The sequence below is a fragment of the Equus asinus genome, chromosome 1 (genome assembly GCF_041296235.1).
Source record: "Equus asinus isolate D_3611 breed Donkey chromosome 1, EquAss-T2T_v2, whole genome shotgun sequence".
Classification (NCBI taxonomy): Eukaryota; Metazoa; Chordata; class Mammalia; order Perissodactyla; family Equidae; genus Equus; species Equus asinus.
This window is the reverse complement of record NC_091790.1, coordinates 164,984,211-165,006,721: the sequence shown is the minus strand read 5'-3', so window position 1 is coordinate 165,006,721 and position 22,511 is coordinate 164,984,211. Positions and strand designations below refer to the sequence as shown.

Here is a 22,511-nt window from a genome sequence, read left to right as displayed (position 1 = left end):
TTCATGGGAGGTGCTACTGTTCACCACGGGGACTGCTGGAACTGGGAGCTGCAGAAGCCACATGTGCTGTAAGAGCCTGCCTAAAGGAACACACTACACTACACAGGTAGAGAAATCTCTTCTTCCTCCAGTGCCCCTCCAGTGCCCTCTACTGACAAAGCTTAATTTCATGACAGCTGGAAAGGGAGAAATATTTACAGGATTTCTCTCTATTATCACAAAGCAGGCAATGAAGAGTTATTTTGGATCCTTTAGGCAATAACTTGATAAGTGGCTCAATAACCCAATTCCTTTACCTGGAAAAACCTTACAGTGAGGATTGGATTTTACTGGGGCTCTGAAAAGCGTTACAAATGGCCCCTTCGAGGAGCTCATAAAAACAATGGACTCTCCCTCTCGATAAATGCACATGTGTACATATGTACACAGTCCTGTAGATGATTCAGGGTATATCTCTGAACTCAAATAAGAACCCCTTGGTTAGGCCAAAGACAATTTTCCAGGTTCAATTTAGTGATTACTAACTTTATTTGAATGTAGAGTAGCAAAGGTAATATCCCCAAACTTAAGTAAACTATATTTGCTTTTAGCAAGAAAGATAAACATTTGAAAAATATAGGCAATAGTGTTATGTAGTTCTGCTTTTGGGGGGAGAAAACTGGTGAAAGATCTCTGGGAAGAGACAGGCTGAACACCAGAGGAAGGACAAGCAGTTGTGGAACAACTGCAAGAGTGTTACCAGGATTTGGACTTGGACAGTTGTATTTAGAAGGAATCAGGTATCTATTATGGCCTGCCATGCTCTGGCACGGTACATTACGGTAGCTGGCGTCCAATATGAGATGGTCCTTACCTCCTGGTATTCACGCTCGTATGTATTCTCCTCCCACATTGACTCAGGGTGGTCTTTGTGACCAATAGAGCACCCTGCAGGTTACAGTACATGATTTCCGAGACTTAAGTGATGAAAGGCATTGTTGCTTCCGTCTTTGTCTCTTGGATCCCTCATTTTGGGTGAATCCAGCTACCATGTTGTGAGGACACTCAAGCAGTCCCGTGGAGAGACCCACATGGGGAGGAACCGAAACGTCACACCAATAACCAGTTCAACTTGCCAGCGGTGAGTGAGGCACCTTAAAGTAGATCCTCCAGCTCCAATCAAGCCTTCAGAGAGCGGAATGCCAGCTGAAATCCTGACCGCAATTCATGAGAGACTCCAACCAGAGCCACCAGCTAAGCTGCTCCCTAAATTCTGACTCACAGTTCTGGGGTAATTTGTTTTGTAGCAATAGACAACTAACATATACATTTGGGTCAAAATTCTCTAAAGGGTGAAAAAAATAAGGGATTCACACCTTCTACTCCCATCCCGGTCAACTAAAGGAGAGGTCAGTGAGATGCTCTTCAGCTACAGTTTTCTCTAAGCATTATTGAGTCACCAGATTGAATCATCACAGAAATTAGAGACTTCTGTCTTAGCCAAATGGTTACTCTAAGCAATGACTAGACACAGAGTGGCTGAAAAGCAGGAAATAGAACTGCCAAACCAGCTTATGAAGATTTCTATTAATACAGAAATTAATAGAAATACAGATGCATTCTTATGAAGACTATTCCAGGGAAATCACAACGTGTCTCAACGCTCATTGTGGTCACCATAATTGATAAGGGATACACAAACCACTGTGTCTAAAGGTGAGTCAGTATTCTGAGAGATCTGGAAACTATTCTTAAGGATGGTTGAAGGATCTGGGCTGTTTAGTCTGAAGAAGATGTAGAGAGCATTTAATAGTTATTCATTTGAAAGGCTGGCATGTGAAATGAGTAAACATATTTTGAATTGATTGAGAAAAGTGGCTTAGTGACAAATTATAGGAATGCAGATTTTAATTCACTTATAACAACCATGGCTGTTTAACAACAGGTCATGCTATAGAGAAAACTATGGTGCTCCCTCTCCCTGGAAGGGTTTAAGCCAAAGTTGGCTGGTTGCCCTTCATAGATGTGGTAAGAGTGATTCTGGCAGCATTTGGGAAACTGAGCTAGATGACCTCTAAGGGGTTGTTCCTGAAAAACTTTTCCTCCTGAATGTGTCTTGTTACGTATGAATATCTTTAAATATGAAAATCAGTGTAGTGGGAAGAGTGTGCATTATAGAGGTATCAGAACTCTATTTGGAAGTTACTAGCTGTGTGACTTTGGGCAAGACACTTAGCCTTTCTGAGCTTCACTGTCCTTACTACCTCTCAGGGCTGTTCTGAAAATTCATTAGATGACATATCACTCAAATCACCCATTTGGCATTTAATGCATGTGTGGTTCTCTTCCTTCTATTTTCTAAAATACGGCTTATAATCAAACATCTGGGACCAATTACGATTTTGAAAGTGCAGCGTTGAAACGAGCTACTTTTTCTAGGCTTCAAGTGTAGGATTTCATTTGTTTTTAAACAATAAATTTGATTAAGATTTGATTAGATGCTTTGTGGCACAGCATCTTAAAAAAAAACAACACAACTTTTGTGTAAGTAGAAATAGAAGGAATCAGAAGCCAGATGGCCAACATCATCTTTGAAATTTGCAACTGCAAGATCATCACTTAACTGTCTTTCCTCCTAAAAGAGTTATCGGAAAAACAAAAATAAAAAACCCAAAGAAAACACTGCAAACTATATTACTCAAAATCATAAAGTATTTTATCTTCCTGGAAAGTATTCCAAATTTGAGTAAGAAAAGTTCAGTAACAAGCACTTTATTTTCTTTAAATTTTTAAAAGAAACTGGAATCTGACAGAATGAGTCAACATATGGTTTTCTAGCTGTCCTCCTTCCCAACCCAAAGATGAAAACAATTAGAAGTAAATAAACATCACAAAAATACTGGAAATAAATTTTTATATTTACAAATAACTTCCTTTAAATTTGTTTTACTTTGTTAGCAAAGAAAGCTACCCCATGGGCAGAAATCAGAAACTTGAATTACTGAACCAGCTACTAAGATTACGTGTATTGAATTGTTAATACTGTTCAAGTAGATTGAGTCTTAATCACAAATCCTTTATTATCTATTAGCATGTACTCTCAAGCATTCTCATTAGAAGCTGTCTTTAAATAATAAATGGTAACTGAGATGTGCAATTGTTCTTTCATATTTCCATGTCTTATCTGTAACATGTGCAATGATTTAAATAGGCAGCTCAATGCTCATGGCAGCCTCTAAGTAACTGCTATCTTGAATCCCCTTAATGCTAACTATTTTTCCTACCCCAAATTCCAAGTTAAACACTATCAATATTCTGGGGACCACCCTTTCACACATTGTTCTATACAAATATATACATAATTTAGCAAAAATGAAATCATATTTACAGACTGTTTTTATTGTGCCTAAGTTCAACAGCATCAAAAGCATTTTTAGGTACTTCAGGCGGCTGTAAACTAAAAATAATCATTTTTGTCAGATACTGTATCATCTTTATACACATATATTTCAACCTCATGAATGTTCATTACGTTTTTAAATGTTTTGTCCATGCTGGCGAACCTTAGATGGACTCTGCTTTAAATAAGTGCTTCTCACAGTGAAATGCACAATATCTTAATATTAATCATTATCAAGGTATATCTCATTAATAATGTACATTTCACAGTGCCAAGTGAGAATGACCTCATTACTCTAAAGGATTCCTGGAAGTCTGAGTCACAAGCATAAGTGACAAGAGCTACAGGGTTGGGCTGTGGTGGTTGTGGAGACTTCCTGGCTGAAACAGGGACTGGACTACAAAGACATGTTAGGGCAGACAGCTTAGGACTTACATGGTGACACAATGATGCCATAAAGGATCCAGCCTCTTTCCATTCTGCCATCCTCGCTCTGCCATCCTCGGCATGTAGACCTTTGTTCTCCTGTTTATTGCTTATGACTGAACTTCGGCTGCTGTACCTCTGGCATCACCTTCCTCCAGGAAGAAAGACAGGTGGAGGGCAAGGATGAGCTCTGGTCTGCAGAACATGTCCATCTAACAGCTTTCCTGGAAGCCCCAGTAGCAACTTCAACTGGGTTTCAACTTCATTTCACTGGCTAGAACTATGTCAAATGGCGCTCCTGGATGTAAGGGAGTCTGAAAAAGTATTTTTAGCTAGAATTAAGGTTCCATTAGGATGACTAGATACTGGGTAGAAAAAGAGAAGGGTCTGCTGAGTCATAGCAAGCTGTCCTTATTCCATGACAAGAAATAGAGGGGACTTCACTCTTATTTCAGAAGAGCATTGAGAGGCTATGGCTAAGATACGGTAGGTGTCTACCACAAAGAAGGAGGAGAGGGAGGGGATGGTGTAAGGGATCCTGCTGCCTTAGCTATTGAGAGGAAGAATTTTCCCTTGGTCACTAACTCAGTGGTGCCTAACCTTCACTAACTCTTCTGAAGCTGAGAGGGAAAGAGACCAGCTTCCCAAAGCTTGCATTCTCCTGTAAGTGGAGGCCTGGAGCTGTGAAAATGCACATCTAACAAACTTTAATTTACTGTACTGACTCCTAACCCCGCGCAGAAAATGGAGAATAAGTCAGCTTTGGGCAGTGGGCTTAACCTCTGCATGCCTATGTCTAAGCCATAAAAGAGCAAAATAACACTGCCATCCCTCTTCATCTCCCATTGTATTGAACACACAGTAGGTGCTTAGTAAACACTTGTCAACTTTTGTGATGACTAAGAAGAAAGAGATGGAAATTAACATTTGAGAGACTGCTACGTGCCAGAACTGCTCCAGAAGGTTTACACAGGTAGCTCAGTTCTCATCACACGCAGTTACCTAGGCATTACCGTCCCCATTTAGAAGACAACAGAGGCTCAGAAAGGTTAGCTAGGGTCAAACGGAAGGTAGAGGCAGACTTCAGGTTAAACTGCGAGCCTTTGCTCCTTCCGCAGTGGTACCCCACGGTCTGTGCGCCAAAGCTCCTGGCAGCGTGCTTTGCAGACAGTCGGCACAAGAAACTGTGAGAAGTTTGCTTCAGCATTAGGAAGGACACTAACTTGTGCAGAAACAACTCCAAGGATGGAGGAACACTTTGCAAATCTTCAGGGTGTGGTAAACAACAGGCTATACTAACGCCAGCTAAGCTAGTCGTGAGGCCTGAGTGCAGCCGGGAGGCGGGGCCGAGCGAAGAGTCAGGACTAGAGGGCTCCGACGCGCCCCAGCGGGGCCCGCGGACCCGGAACTCGGCCGGAGCGGCCTGGGGTGGCCAGTGGCGGCTGGGCCGGGAGGGCAGCGCGCCGGGCCGGGCCGCGCATGACGCACTTCCGCCCTGCGCTTCCAGGCTTAAAGGGGACGCAGACCTTCCGCACAACAACAACAAAACCAGCGCGCTCGCGGCCGGCGCCTCGGCTCTGGTCCCCGCCCTCCTGCCACCTGCCGCCGCCTGGGCCCCGCCCGGCCTGTGCCCCGCTGCCCTGCCCCAGGGGTCAGGCGGAGAGCGGGCCGCACCCTTCGGCCAACTTCTCCCGCAGCCAGCGCTCCGCCTCGCGAGACCCAGGGCCAGGCTGTGGCCGCCACCGAGCAGCAGGAAGGGAGCGGCCACCGCGGAAGACGTTCGGCCGGCGGCCCTGCCCAGGCGTGAAGGGTGGCGGTGGCGGGCCCCACGGCCTTCTCTCAGGTACCCCTGCCCCGGCTGGCAGCCCTGAGAGGCCCGGCCCGCGTGGCGGGGCCGTGGCGTAGGAGCCTTGTTGCGTTTCAGGTTTGGGGTCGCAGCGGGGGCGGGGCGGTGACTTGGGCGGTCGCGCCCTCACCCCTCTTCCCATCTCATCGCTTTCTCTCTCTGCCCCCGGCCTCCTTCCGCAGTCCGGAGCCCGGCGGAGCCCGGACCTGGCGGGGAAAACTGCACCCACGGCCGGGCCCCCAGACCCCGCCGCCGCCGCCGCCGCCGCCGCCGCCGCCGCCACGACCACCACCACCACCACCACTACCGCCACTGTCCATCATCCTTGGTACCGGCAATGGCCTTTGTATCGCCCGATGCGCTTGTAACTGACGTGGACACGGAATATTAAGAACCTACTCGCTTCGGTCCCTATCCCAGTCGCGCCGGCATTAACCACCTAGGATCATTTGAGCTTAACTGCTGCTCCTCTTGACTCTCTCTGTTCGTCTTTGGGGGCCACCATGGACCAAAATGGGATGGAGATTCCTGTGACCCTCATCATTAAAGCACCGAATCAGAAATACAGTGACCAGACTATTAGCTGCTTCTTGAACTGGACTGTGGGGAAACTAAAAACGCATCTGTCTAACGTGTACCCTAGCAAACCAGTAAGTGTCTAAAAGCTGGGCGCAGCTGCTCTGTCCAGCAGCTTTTCATGTCATGTACTCCCTTCCCCCTACTCATCCCCTCCGCTCTTGAATCACATAGGTCTCTTTTGGTAGACTGCAAAGTATTCTAAGTTCTGAGGTTGTGTGTGTCTCTTGAGTGTCCAAACCATCATTAATATCTTCCTGATGAGGTTCAGTTAATTAGTTAAGAGTATACAGAAATATCAAGGGACATAAGAATTGGCAGGCTTAAAAAAGGACCATTTTCTTTGAACTTAAAGTCGTCAACCTAATGTGGGAATGAGAGATTCATCCTTTTGAAAAAAAGAAGCTACAGCTCATATTGAAGCTTGTATTGCTTGTTAGAGTAAAATCTCTTTTACTTTCTACACCTGGCCCAGAAATTTGCATAGTGTTGAAGAGCAGTTTTTTTCTTGGAAATAAGTGTGTGACCCCTATAAAAATACTTTTCAAGACCAGTATATATGTTTTAAGAAGCAAAGAGTTCTAAGTTTTAGATTCACTTTCTTCTGCCCCCTCTCCTTCATTTTTCTCCTGTGGAGGACACATAGATATTTCATTAATTTAGAAGAGAATAGTCCTGTCACCACACCAACATTTGGTGCTTCTTTTTTTTCCTTCTGTGTGGCCATTTGTAAATCATTGTGGCAGTGTTTTCCATTCTGAATCATATCTGGATATTGCAAAGATAAAAAATAAAATACAGATAGACAATATAGCTCCATCTGTCCCCAAAGTTAGATTTGGAAGTACGTAGTTGATAAGATGTCTTGGAATAATTTAGACAAGTATAATGTCATGTAGAGTTTATGATGTGGCTTTTACATTCTCCACTGTATAAAATTTTCATTCTTGAATAAGTAGTGTTCAGTGATTAGTTAGCTTTTGTTTCATTAACAAAGAGGCTTGGATTTTAGGGTGGGAAATATTTTTGGCATCAGGTGAATTTAAGCCGGCAACAAGAATCTGTTGGAAGGCAACTGTGCTTTCCAGGCTGTACTTAACACTTGTTTTATGCACATAAATAAGGGAATCACTTGCTCTATATTAAGATATTAATGAATTAGGACTGTTTCAGTGTTACAGTATTAAGTTTAGTTAGACATTTAGACTTCTAGAATAACTACACAAATAGGGAAGTTATTGCAAAAATGGGAGATTTAGAAAAACAAACAACTCTTAGTTGGCATTAGCTGTGTTTGTCAGTACTTTGTCACACAAACATTTTTAGTAGGGAAAATAAAAACCCTGAGGTATTTAAGTACTTGGAACAAACTTGTTGGAACTCTCATTTATTCAGATCTTTTGTTTGCAAGTTAAGATTTACACAGGGGCTAACAATTTGTTTTAAAAATTTCTGCTTTACAAAAGATTTCCTATTGCATATGCTTCATTTTACATATTTTTGAAGTGGAAAATAGCTTTTCAGAATAGTCAGATTTGAAAGTTGTAGACTTCCATAGTACTGTTCCTAACATAGCCCAAATACCATTGCTAAGTAAATTCTTGGGCATGTATCTAAGCATATATGCTCAAGTTTGTACAGTCACGCACAACATAATGGTCAACCATGATCCATGGTTTCAGTCAACAATGGTCCCATAAGATTAGTACCATATAGCCTAGATGTGTAGTAGTCTGTATCACCTAGGTTTGTGTAAGTACACTTTTATGATGTTCACACATCGAGGAAATCGCCGGACACAATTCTCAGAACGTATCCCCGTTGTTGCCACCCATGACTACTTAAGTGAGGAGCTTTGTGTTATATGATTAAGCCAAAAGGGACTTGGTTTGCACTATGATGGACCAAGAGTGATCACTTTTCTGAGACTTTTTCTTTTTTAAAAAGTTTCTAAGAGAGGAGTGTGAAACCCATTTGCCTTATCTGTACCCAGGAGAAGCCTGCTTTTGGCAGGAGCTCTGCCGTGGTAGCACTAATCTCCAGTGGAGGGCTGTCAGTGCCCACATGGATCAGTCAGCTGCTCGAGGACAGATAAGTTGCAAACTTCTCTACACCTCGCCCTTGTAACCCACCTGCTTCTTAGACACACTGGAGACACTTTTGGAGGCTATATGAAATCATATGCAACCTATTCATGACCTAACCTTGTGACAAACCTGGCTTTTTTTCTCTTCCAGCAAGTCTTCTCTGAGTGAACTGTAATATCTGAAGTTATTTCTGGGTTAGTGAGAGTGGGTGGACCTTGGGGTGGGGTACATGTGTTTGTTTTCATTGAACATCGCTGGAAATTTTGTACGTTTGGTTACTAGATTTGACAGGCTTGCATTCTAACATCACGTGAGAATTGAAATATGACAGTTGTTGAACAGACCAACTGTTTAATGATACCCTAAAGCCACAGGTAGTCCTCAACATAGGTACTGGTGTCTTAAAAGTTTACTTAGTAAGGTTGTTATTTAGAACATAGGATATTTTGCAATATAAGCAATATTATTAATATATTATAAAGGAAGTTGAGGTTCTTATGACCACCCACAATGACTGCTTAACCTTGATTCTGTGTTTAAGTGTCTCAAAGTGCTGTTTGAAGTTTAGCAGAGATCGTTTCTTGTGCCTGATTCCTTCCACATCTGCCTGGTGGAGGTGAGTGGACTTGGAAGCAGAGTAGAATTCCAGTGCCTTGTAGAAGCAGGTGTCCCCCAGTAAGTAGTAGAAAAGTGGTGGCTCTGGTCAGCACTGCTCTAATTGCGTCTGATGTGTCAGGTATAGGTGGAGGGCCTTGGTCCCTCTGGGCACTGGCATTGAGGAAAATAAATGGCAGCTGCTGGAGGGAGAGCAATGGAGATTTGAAGTTGTCCTTTTATAGTCTCTACAAGGCTAGGTCATGTATCTGCATGCTGGTAACGGAATTCTGGCTAAACTCTGTAACTGTAAAGTCACAAGATTCTAGCTTTATGGTCAGGTATTGACTTGACCTAATACAAATATTCTCCATTTGGATATTTTAGGTACAACTCCCCTTCCCTCAATAAACCCACAGCAAGTATCTCCACCCCTGAGAAGCACACTTTCTTGGCTTTCATTTATTTAATTAGGATTTTATTGACCTGGCATTTGAATGTCTGTGTGCTAAACATGAAGGTGATGATAAAGAGTCCGTTGCTCTTATGAAGCCCAGATCTAGGCGGGGCATAGAGACATGTAAGTAAATACCTGTAATGTTATGTGGCTAGTGTTGTACAAGAGGGCTGTACTGAGTGCCGTTGGAGCACAGGGAGGGAACGGTCAGCTCTGGAGTGGGGGTACGGGAATGTGTAGCGGTTTTAAAAGGTTGACAGGGACATTTTTCTTAAGAGTTGATAACAATTTTAAGCAGACAAGATGATAGCCTCTGTTTTTTTTTAACTATTCTTTCAGAGTTAATGTTTCACTGATGATTCTAAATGTGTATATTACTTGGTACTTATATAGTACTTCATAAAAAGATTATAGATCCATAATGGGCTATGAAGGGGAAGGTGTTTTCCAGTGAGGAAGTAAGGAAGTTGTGATAATTATGCAAAAGTTTACAAAGTCATCATTAAAAACCTCAAATGTGGAATTGAGCTCTTTTGGAGTATTGTTTAACTTCGAATGGTATTGATAATTGATTTAGGACTTGGTTTAGGAACTGGGAAGTGCACCAGTTCATGTTGGTAGTGTATATTTATAATTGTGAACCATATTCTAATATGACATTTGTCATCACCTCATGACTTTAGATTTTGACATCCTGAAATTGGCCTGTAGTGTGAAATAATTATTCTGAAAGAAAAGTAATTGCTACTAGGGGGTGAAGGTACCTGTCTAGAAGTCCACTTTTACTTGAGGAGTTTCAGACTTTGATCTAGTTTAGAATTAGTTACTAGAGATGTATATATCAAAGTGGTTGAACTTAATGTTATTCAGTAGAATAGACTATCCTAGAGAAAACTTAAAAAATAAGAATCTCTAAATCCAATGAGGTATGTTATTCATTTATCTCTTCTTTCTTACTCTGTTCTCATACACAAACAATAACTAAGATGACCTTACTCACTCTGAATTCAGTTTTGAAGGCAAACCTTTCTGGGGCTTGTATGGCTTGGCTCCCTGTTTTTCAGTCTTCGGGTCATGTACTTGTTGAACATGTCCCTCAGTTCTGGGAGTTTTCCTCTGTCTCGGCGCTTCATACTGTTAAGCTAAGGCAGTCAATTTCATTTCTTAGGTCTTCCAGCTCTCTTACTCAGCTAGGGAGGTTTGTGCTGCTTTTTCAGATTGTCCCTTTGCTCTGAGATTCCGTTAGAATTAAGGAAAACAGGAATAGAACCAGTTGTATAGATTCTCTTCTGAGAATATAACATTCTATAACCAAATTGCCTACGGTTCAGATGGACGTCTTTCATTTTCAGTGGAAATAGCTTGTATAATATAATTTGAAGTTTATGTCTGTCTCACTTGTGTAATTCCCTGTTACCTTGCTTAGGCAGGTCGTTTTTAAAACTTACTCACTTAACCACCTCAGAACTGTTGATTTAAAGGGGCTGTAATCCATATACATAAATAATTTTTGTTTTATAAGACTATCGTCTTATAAAATTTTAGTACTATATACATTTAAGAGGGTTTCATGTCACTTAGCAATTTAGTTCAAACTTTTAAAACTCCTTTTGAACAAAGAGGAGTATTTATTAAATTGAGTGTGAAGGATGATGAAAAGTTAAAAATTTTGAACAAGTGCTGACTAAAATTCATTTTATTTAACTCCTTTGTAGCCTTTTCCTAATGTCTTTTTGGAAAAATAACAGTATTATGAAGGTACTATTTTGTTTAATCATGCATCAATCCCTTTTAAAATAGGGTTTTTCTAGAACTTTTAAGTTTGTCTCCTTTGCATAATAAATACTGAGTTTATGGTCTCAAATGCTTTTATTTAACTGTCATATTTGGTGTTCTGATTTTAAACTGCCATTTGCTAAATGCTTGCCATGTTACCAGGCATTCTACTGAGCACTTTATAGGTTTTATCACATTTATTCCTCATAGACACTTTATGATGTAAGTTTTATTATTAGCTTTATTTTATAGATGAGGAAACTCAAGTTTAGTGATTTTTTGCTCAAGGTCGTAGAGCTCTAAGTAGTAGAATTGGAATTTGAACCCAGATTGGTCTGACTTGCAAGCCTCAGCTCTTAGCCATTATAATTCACATTATATGTGATGATTATATATAATAAGTTGAAAAAAGGCATTTAGGGACTTGGCCATCTCAGTTGTATACTTGCAAATTAAAAACAAGTAAGTGAGCTGTTAGAAGAGGTGTATGTGTTTAGATGGTTTGTCATGTATGGATAACGTGGCTTTAATACTGTTCTAATGTATGTCGACTTAGTGTGTGGTTATTTCTTTTTATTTTGATAAACTGTAGGGAAAATATGGGAACATAGTATCTTAAGACCTTGAAGCACGTTGCTTTGCTCTGTCTTTTCACATCTCTGCTTGTTCGTGTGATCTAGAGTAGACTTGTCTTGGCAGTCTCTGTTGTACGAATACCTGATTTGTGAATGGCCAGTGAGTGGAAACAGCTGATCAGGGAATAAGCCTTTGGAGTTATAGGGAAAATTATTCTTTAAGCTGGTTTTCCTTACTGTTGTTGCAAGGAGATAAGGGTTGGAGGCAGTTTGGGCAAACTTTGCTTCCATTTACAGTGTTTCTGAATGTCCTGGGGCTTTAGTTTGGGTGAATTGAGTGGGAAGGAGATATGTTCCAGTACAAATTCACAGAATTCATTTCCCACAGGAACGATATTTTGTGTACCTCCTGGGAACTAACTCTTTAAAACTATTTGACACTTGTGACTGAACTGTATGTAAATACTGAAATGTTAATAGTTACTACTTTCAAAGGACTTGGGTTATGGTTCTTTCAACTAACATGTAAGTTGAAGGTTGCTTTTACTGAGCTATTTGATTATGTTGAAGTTGGATATACTAAGAACATGATTTTTCAGGCCATACGTAATTATGAGAGACCCATTTAGTCTTTCACGTAAAAATTTAATCTTTTGATACCAACTAGATGACTTTCTAGAAATATGAAAATATTTTTGGCTTTGTAAACTCATCTATCACACTCTTGTGAATGTTTTAAATTCATTAATATTGCATGGTATTATATTTGTTTTTGATATCTAAACATTAAAAAGTCAGACACTTCAGATAATAATATGTGTAAACCTTTTAGGAAGAAAAAAAAATCTTTCCCAAGTTTAGGATTAAAAGCAGGTGAGTTTTCCTCACCTTTGTTTTTAGCAACATCTGTTAAGTGGGTAGTAGAGTTTTTGGGCCAGCTGGTTAAGCAGCTGTTTATTTGGAGTGGTATGGTTCTGTCTCCAGGCTACTCAAAATACCACAGGATGTGTCCAACTTAGTAATTTACCTGCCTCTGCTCTACTGTCTAGGATAGAGGAGCAGTGGAGGCAGTGAAAGTAGTACAACTGTAGAGTTTGCTGATAGTGGATGTAGGGTGTGAACAACAGGAAAAATGGTGGTGGTGTTAACAGAAGCCGTCAAGTATATTTATATGTTAATCTTTGTGGCCAGTACTTAACAATAGAAACTTTTAATTGATAATTTAGTTTAGTTAGATTTACCAATCCTGAGTCTTCTGAATTCTTCTATTTAAAGGGTACCATGTAATGTTTTTTTATTGAGACAAAAATGAACTTTTATTGTGCTAAGCTACTGAGATCTTGGGGTGTGTTATATCATCTAGCATTACTTACCCTAACTAATACAGAAAGGGGTTTTCAGTCAAGGTAAAAGATACTGTTATTAGCAGGTCTGGATAATAAAAGTATGTCACTTTTACAGGTTAAATTGAATTTGAATTGAGATCTCAATCTGTACTTTTCCTAATACTCTAGCTTGTAATGCAAATGACTAGTTGAAAATTCAGTCAGTTGATTATTTTGTTGTTTGTTATTGTGTCTAACCACTGGTTTCAGATATTTAAATTGCATTCAGTGATATTTAAACTGAAAGGGTAATTCTTTTTAGTGACATAGAAAATTTTCAAATCTTCTTAATTTAGGCACATGAAAATTTCTTTTTCTCTGTTTTCAACGACAGTAAAATTAAAGAATTCTTTTTCCTTTTAAAACTTTTGATTATCTTAAGGCATTTGAATATTCAGTTTAAAGTAACAGTATTTTTTATTGAGATATAATTGACATTCTAGAAAATTTTCCCTTTAATATATACAATTCAGTGGTTTTTAGTAGTTGACAAAGTTGTGCAGTCATCACCACTGTCTAATTCTAGAACATTTTCATCACCCCAAGAGAAACCCCATACTCAATAGTAGTCACTCCCAATTCTCTGTTCCCTTAGTCTTTGGTAACCACTAAACTACTTTCTGTCTGTGGATTTGCCTCTTCTGGAAATTTCATGTAAATGGAATCACAGTGTATGTGGCCTTCTGTGTCTGGCTGTTTTCACTTAGCGTAATGTTTACAAGGTTCATCCGTGTTATAGCATATATCAGTTCTTCATTACTTTTTATGGGTGGATGATATTCCATTGTATGTATATATCATATTTTGTTTCACTAACTGATAGGCATTTGAATTGTTTCCACTTTTTGGCTATTATGAATAATAGCCAAATGCTTCTACCAACCTTCTTGTGCAAGTTTTGTGTGGACATGTGTTTTCAGTTCTCTTTGGTGTATACCTAGGAATGGAATTGAGTATACACTAAGTCATAGGGTAACTCTACGTTTAACTTTCTGAGGAGCTGCTAAACTTTTCCACAGAGGCTGTTTCATTTTACATTCCCACCTGCAATGTATGAGGGTTCCAGTTTCTTCACATTCTCGTGCACACTTGTTTTTGCTTCTTATATTTTGAGGGGTACCATGCAATTTTGTTGTCTTAGTATATTCTGCTTTTTTGAAAATTGATGTTCCCTTGCTGTGGAAAGATAAAAGTTTATTTGAAGTTGACTGCTAATTTAGAGAAAACTTAATACTGAGATACTAACACATGATTGCTCCTTCATAGTAATCTGCTAATACCAGTACCATTTTCAGAGGTGAACCAGGTGAATTTAGCACCAGCGGATATTTTAAATTAGTATTGTGATTCATAGACTAAATATTTCATTTCCATTCTTAATGATTACATGTAAAATAACTGATATAGTGAACTTCAAATGAATTGTGTCTTCCAAATCTGTGTAAACACTTTTGGACTCATGATACTTCATTTAAGAATTGGCATTTAGCATCTTCTCTGTCAGGCACAGTCCTAGGCTCTGGGAACAAAGTGATGAACTAGACAGACAGGGACCCTTTGTTCTTGGCATTCATATTCCACTTAAGGAAACAAACGTGAACATAATTACAGATTGTGGTTTGTGTTATGAAGGAAGCAAAAAGGGTACATGGAAGGGAATACTCTAAGTTTGTAAATCAGAGAAACCTCTCTCAGGAGGTCATTTTAAAGCTAAGACCTAAAAGATGATTTGAGAGCTAGCTATGCTGGAGCTGGGAGAGAATAGAGTGAGTTGGAAAGAGCTTGGCATATTTGGGGATCTAAGTGAGTGACAGTTTGACTAGTGAGTGAGGAGGAAAGGATACAATCAGAGGAGGTTGGAGAGAGAAACGAGATCTGCTGGGACCGTCTGGCTATGGCAAGAGATTAGAGTTAAATCCATTATGGTGGGAATCTATCAGAGAGTGACAGGGTTGACTTACATTTTTAAAAAATCACTCTAGCTACTGACTGTAGAGTGGAAGTGTGGCGTTATTACAGAAGCTATTAAGAAGCATTGCAGAAGCTCAGGCAAGAGATTATGGTTTAGATTAGGGTAATGGCAGTGAAGTTGGAAAGAAATGGACTGATCCGCAATGGAGTTTTGGAGATAGAGTCCATAGGATTTGCTGGTGGTTAGATATGGGAGGCAAGGTGAGAGAAAGAAAAATTGAGGATAATGCCCAGATTTTTGCGATAAACAACTGGTGGCAGATTGTTATGGGATAAGGAAGAACTAGGAGGAAGGCTTTGGGGAATTGGGAGTTGAGAACCATTATAGGTGTTTTGACTTTGAGTTGCCTATTAAGACATCTGAAGGAGTCAAATGCCTGCTAAGCAGTTGGATCTATGGAGCTGGGTCTGAGGGAGAGAGAGGCCTTAGATGGAGAGACAAATTTGCAGCTTATCTGAAGGACTCTAGCTTTTAGAATGGATGGAAAATTTAGCAAAGGACCCTGGAGGGACAATGACCAGTGATATGAATGAAATGTACACATGCCTCTTAATGGGCTTTCTAAACATTGATCCCTCTTCCACAGGTACATATGGTGAAGGCTATGGTTTTTTCTTCTTGCAAATGTTAGGACTTTTTGCTGGCTGCTGTTGGGTCTTTTCCTCATCCTGCTGAGCGACTTGCTTTGCCATTGCCCACCCTTTCTGTTCTGTGGGTAAAGGCTTTAAACAAAGAGGACTTGGGGATAAAGGAAGACCAGTCTCTGGGCTTCTAGTAATGCTATTTCAGTCAGCTATATTTTGGGTTAAATAGGTTATGTGCTATTAAGTTTAAAAGCTTAGTGATTATTTATACGTATTTCTCAAACTGGGACTCATAGTTTTGAGACTAGGAGTTCTCAAAATCTTTAATTTTGTGTTTTTATTTTGATATAAGAATTATTATTATAGATAATCTGAATGATTGCTTTATAGCTGACTCTCATGAGATTTCCATACCCGTGTTTTTAACCAGGTGATCATTCTAAATGTGTTTAACTTGTATGGCAAAGTTTTTCAAGCATGGGCTTCTGGAGTCTGTGAAGTGTGTATTTGACTGACAATGATCTATATTGTTTTTGTGAAAAAATGGTTTTAAATCTGTCTACTAAAGAATTACGAGTAAACTAAGTTGGATTACCAGTGTGCTTAATTCATAGATATTTTTTACCAATAGTCCAAAATACTGGTTTTCTAGAATTTTTTTTCCATCTTGTTTAGAAGTGATACTTGTGATAAAGTATATGATTAATTCCATTATTGTTAACAGCTTAAAGGTAAAATGGAGATTACTTGTGTAGAAAGCAGATAGTGTATGGATTTCTTATAGTTAGAAGTAGTTGGTAAACACTTCTTTCACACTACCATGCAATACATCCTTTCACGAAAAATATAAGTTTTGGATAACTTATGTTTTGGATATCGCCTTCTTTTTACCAACATCAAAATATTTCTCTCTCTGTGATGAGAAGGTAAAATTAATTAAAAGCTTTCCTTTTGTTGTTTATAAATGTTTTAAACTGAGGCCTCAAAGTTGTTCTAATGTGGATTAGGGCTTTCTTTTTTAGTCATTAAAAGTGATAGTCATTGCAGCTTTAGCCAAACCTATTTAGCAGTGTCCTAATTATGTTCTTCTGCATAACGAACATACATAGTCTGCTGTTATTCATACAACTTTTCAATACTTTTACATAATCTCTCATTAGATCCTCATGAAACTACGTGATGTCAGGGGAGCAGGTATTAGAAATTAGCATCAAATGCTCATTGAATGTTTACTAGGTGTTGTGCTTTAAGAGGTTTATGTGCATTTTCATTGTTATGGAAATTCAACCCTGTGAAATAGATATTATTATTGTCTTCATCTTACGGATGAGAAAACTGAGGCACAGAGTGGTGGTAGTGGGATCCTGTACAAGTTTCTTAACATTTTTTTACCTATCTCTGCCATATTCTTCTATAAGTCCATCTCTTCCACGCAAGATTCCACCCCTTGTTTGCTGCTCAAGGACATTGCGCTTGAAATTCTGTTTTTCTCTCTTGCGTTATCAGTTTTTTCCTTCTACTGGATTATTCCTGTTGGCATACAAACATGTTATTTCTCTCTCCTTAAAAAAAAAACAAAAGAGTAAAACAAACAAAGATGACCCTCTTTATTCCACTTCCCTTCTAGCTATTGCTCTGTTTCTTTCCTTGTTTTTAGTGTAAAACTCCTTCTAAGTTGTGTATATTCGCTATCTCTAACCATACTCCTCTCCTTTTCTCTTGAATCCATTCCAATTAAGTGTTTACCCTGCTGCGCCACCAGGATAGCTTTTATCAGGATCACTAGTGGTTTTCATGTTGCAGGATACTGTGGGGGAATGCAGAAATAAATAGAATGGTATGAAGGAAGGACACTGAGTAAGAACAAAAGCTTGGAAACACTCAAATATCCAGTGATAAACTGTAATTGTTCTATATATTGGACTATTAGGCTTCTGTCAAAAAGAATGGGGAAGACATCTTTATATTGCTAAGGCGTAATCTCCAGGTTACATTAACTGAGAAAACTAGGTACAAAAGAGTAAGTACAGTGTACTGTGTTTTATGTGGGAAAAGAAGGGAAATACAAGTATGTTTGTATTCAGATTTGTTATGTTGTTAAGAAGAAATGATGGAAGGATAATTCAGAATTATAGAGGGGGAGGGGACAGGGACAGAAACTAAACCTCTTTGAATGTACCTTGTTCTATAAGTTTTACGTTGTTGCCGTGTATGTTACATATGATTTTGAGAAAATTAAATAGAAAAAATTAATTGCTAAATAGTAACACAATTTAACAATATCAGGATGGTGGCATAGCTACAAGAGTAATTATTCCAAGTAATTTTGAAACACAGTATTTTGACTGTATATCCCTAGTGGGTTATATCTAAGAAAAAAAAAAGCCACAAGAAATCTTAAACTTCATCCAATATTGTTATTATTATTTTGAGATTATATATAGTAGGATAAAGTATATAAATACATTTGCTAATGGCATATGTTTGTGAATATTAACAATCAAAATTTTCAGGCTGAGAGAAGATACAAATAAAATAAGTAGAAACCGTATCCTATTTAATTTAAATCAGAAATAGCAGTATGAACTCAGGGTTTAAGTTTCTCTTTCTAAAAAATACATACTTTCCTCAATGAAAAGTCTTAGAAGTAATGACAAGTAACAATAAGCACTCTTAGATCCCGGATTTTAGTCTTTAGATTCCATTGCTCATTAAAAGGAGTCAAGGCTTCTGGGGCAATGGCTGATTCCAAGTCTGGGGCAGGAAGTGAACCTGGGGCCTTTTGTGCCTGAAAGCATGGAAGCTATTAGAGACTACAGAGGTCATGTCAAAATGACACAGGAGCCAACTTGAAGGGATTCCCACTGGCTAAAGATGGTGCAATTTGAGGATAAAATTAAAAGAAAAAAAAGATGGCAGTACATTGAAAAACATAAAATTCCACAAGCTCATAATGATACTTAAACTAAAACTTATTGGTCACTTCTGGAGATTGCTTGGGCACTCGTTCTGAAAACTGATAAAGGGAATGAATTGAGCATCTTTGCTGTCTTTCTTGTATAGACTAGTTAACCAAATAGTAGAAGAAGTTCCTTTAGAAGAATCATAGCTAATACAGAATGAATTGTAGAACTAGAAAATAATCATTTTTTACCCCTAATGAAATAATGGATCTAGGCCATTGGATCTAGGTAATTAATAAAGTGAATGGTTAATGGGGAACTTTATAAGGGGTGAAGCAGGCTGACAACATTTGAACCCACTGATCAATCTTTTTTTGTTTTGAGGAAGATTAGCCCTGAGCTAACTACTGCCAATCCTCCTCTTTTTGCTGAGGAAGACTGGCCCTGAGCTAACATCCATGCCCATCTTCCTCTACTTTATATGTGGGACGCCTACCACAGCATGGCTTTTGCCAAGCGGTGCCATGTCCACACCCAGGATCCGAACCAGCGAACCCCGGGCCGCCGAGAAGAGGAATGTGTGAACTTAACCACTGTGCCACTGGGCTGGCCCCTGATCAACCTTAGCATTACTAAAAGTAGATTGACCAGTCCACATGTGCTGGTAATGATGTGATGCAACAGGAAATACACAGCATTGTTATGAAATTCTCTTGTCAAACAAAAAAGAACCTGAATCTAATCAACGTTCTACATCTAACTACATTATACAGGGACTATATAGGACAATATCAGGAGGACACAGTCAGCCAAACCCATGCTGCAACAGATTTTTTTCAGCAAATAAATAGCATGGGAAAAATTAAAAAAAGAAAACTGGAAACTGTTAAAAGATTAAAAGAGACATAACATCTCAATCCTGTGTGTGATCCTTGTTTGGATTCTGATTCAGACAAACCACCTCTAAAAACATTTTCGAGCAAGTGGGAAAAATTGAACTGTATTTGATATTACATACTAAGGAATTAGTATTTATTTTGTTGAGTGTGATAACATTGTGCTTATTTGGGGGAAAAAACTGTTACGGATACATACTAATTTTTACAGGTGAAAAGTGAAGTATGATATTTGCTTTGAAACTCTCTTCCCCCCAAAAAGGAACAGGGGCATAGGTGAAACAAGAATGCCAGAAGGTTGGTAATTTTTGAAGCCGTATATTTGGGAGTTCTTGAAGATGGTACCTGGAGGTTCATTTTATTCTCTCCACTTTGTGTATGTTTGAGAATTCTCATAGTAAAGTAAAGAAAATTAAAATTTATAAGATAAGACTGATGTCCGTTATGCAGAATTATGATATGACATAGAAGTATCCATTAAATGTTCAGACTGGTAAAAAAATGATAGTTTATGATGGCTGTAGTATTTATCAAAGAAACTTCTTTAGGTTCCAGCTACAGTAATAAGTGTATTATGGAAACACATAAAGCATTGTATAATTCATTTTACAATCAATTATTAAATCAATCATCTACTTAGCATTTAACTTATGTTATATAATCTGCTGTTCGTGCCCCACTCAATATTTATTTATGTTGATTGAAGTTTTAAGACTTGTGGTATATATTTAAAAAAAAAAAAAACTGCCGTGTTGTATTTGGTTACTTCTATATAGGAATTTGCACTTGTGCATTTTAGGGATGGCACACTCAAAAATACTTCCAGGAGAAGCTAGGTTATGCCTAACAGCTAAGTATCTTGGAAGGACAACTATCCGTTTGTCTTGATCTTTGGCACCTAAGGACCCTGGAACCATAACTCTTTCTCAGTATGACCATTTCTATTATGATTATTTCTAGTATAAGACTCTTTTTTTAGTAGCCATGTTGAATATGTAGTCTGTGTGAAAATTGTTATAGTTGTTGCTTCGATTTGACGTATTTAACAGTTGTTGATATAGCTAATATTTTATTGTTTTAATAGAATTCAGGGAACATTTGCCTGTTTCTCAGTTATGAAATAGGAGGTCTTATGGGGACTATACATAAATGCTTTAATTTTAAATACTTTAATGCTAGCAGTGTGAGCACTTAGCAGATTTGTCATAAGTGCAAAATAGGGCAGAGATAACCAGAATGTATTTCCTGTTCCTGGGTTGCGTATAGAGATGACAACTGAATCTCCATACACTTGAGTTGATTTTCATTTAGTCTTGTGCTTTTGAAAATGGTATAAAGGTAGTCATGAGAGTGGCAGGAATAATAAAACCTAGTATAGTTACCTAAAGCCATAACTAACTCCAAATGGCTCTTGAATTAAAACCAATGAATTGTTCTCCATGATGTTGTAGTAAAGAAGAAAATAAATCTTATGTATACTTTTAGATTAAAAATACTGACAAAACAATGCAAAATAACTCTGCTGATCTTGAAATTTTATCCCATTACTGACTATTGAAAGAACGCCCTCACTTTCTCGTTTATAGTCTGGAAGGAAGGTGTTTAATGATAGTCACACATGCGTTGCATTATGACTGAAAAGGCAAACTTTCAATTTATCTTCTTTTCCTTGTTTTTTTTTTAAGTTGGTAATTATTTGTATTTTATTGTATCTACAATAGATATGATACCATTTGCTGAGCTCTTGATGTCTTAAGTGGATTTTGGACAGACAAAATTCTTAAATTATGTCAGTTTTCTGCTTATCTGTGCATAAAGGGAGTTTTATTTTACTCATCTTTAGGCATGTTATTTCCAACCTTCAGTTTGTATAATTAGAAAAAGTTGAATTCTTTTCTTTGTCCCATTTCTTAGTTGACGAAGGATCAGAGATTGGTGTATTCGGGCAGACTGCTTCCCGATCATCTGCAGCTGAAAGACATTCTCAGAAAAGTAAGCTTTTCTACCACTATTTGATACCAGACACATTCAAAGTATGAGAGGAGATATATTCTGAAGTTTTATCAATATCCAACCAGTTCAGTTTTTAGATACTTAAAATCAACCCTTTTGGGTAGCATAACTGCTAAACATGAATTAGAAAGTAAAGCACATGGGGTTGGTCCTGTGGCTTAGTGGTTAAGTTTGGTGCATTTTGTTTCGGAGGCCTGGGTTCAGATCCTGGGTGCAGAGCTGCACCACTTGTTGGTGGCCATGCTGTGGTGGTGACCCACATACAAAATAGAGGGAGATTGATGCAGATGTTAGCTCAGGGCGAATCTTACTCAAGAAAAAAAAAAAGAGGAAAATTGGCAACAGATGTTAGCTCTTCCTCAGCAAAAAAAAAAAAAAGCAGAAGAAGAAGAAACTAAAGAACATAGTGATAGATTCTGCTTAGTTTAGGTAACAGTTTTCTATATCCATCGGATGACTAAACCTGAGATAGGATTATAGATTTGTGTTCAGGTATTTGTCATCTTTTGTAAGAAGGCACTATTGACTTGTCAGTAGTGCAGCAGTAGAGTGTTCAAGTAGAGGTGAAAGATTTTCATTGATGATAATCTCCTTTTGACCAAACTACATGATACTTTAATACAAGTTTCTTGGGTTAGGAGTTTAATTTCAGGACAGAAATAGAAGAAAACCCAATTGGTCCATCAGTTAGCAAGCTTTAAATACTGGTGCTCAGAGCTAAAATCTATTTCAATGTAGATTTTTTTTTCAATGTAGTTTTTTGACAATCAGTTTGAATGCTCATTATTTTAATGGCAGCTTTTACCTCATGTTCATTTGTGGAATTTATACTTTTAGAACTTTTCTGCATTAGAGATGCTGCTTTTTGTTTGTGAATGTGGCAGAATTGAATACATAGCTTTTATGTTTTGTCTTAGATCTTTGACTTAACTCTTAATGTTCTGGATATCCCTAATCTGATTTAGAAGGTCTGTATCCTCTCCTGTGTGTTTATCATCGCCTGTGAGAGAGTTTGTCAAATGTTATACTGGTATGTTCCTTC

At 38.5% G+C, this 22,511-nt stretch overlaps 1 protein-coding gene across 4 annotated transcripts in view; it reads left to right on the top strand.

The window, feature by feature from the left end:
- HERPUD2 (HERPUD family member 2) overlaps positions 1–22,511 on the top strand; it is a 134,740-nt gene that overhangs the window by 86,645 nt on the left and 25,584 nt on the right. For 3 of the 4 annotated variants that reach the window (XM_070511777.1, XM_070511774.1, XM_070511781.1), the window contains one exon: positions 21,371–21,448. Coding sequence is in view for 1 of the 4 variants with exons in the window: in XM_044764895.2 (XP_044620830.1) it covers positions 6,155–6,301; positions 21,371–21,448 (225 nt within the window). In the remaining 3 variants the exon portion in view is untranslated. Of the gene's footprint in view, positions 1–5,963; positions 6,302–21,370; positions 21,449–22,511 lie in introns of those variants that run through there. The other variant, XM_044764895.2, reaches the window with a different exon arrangement.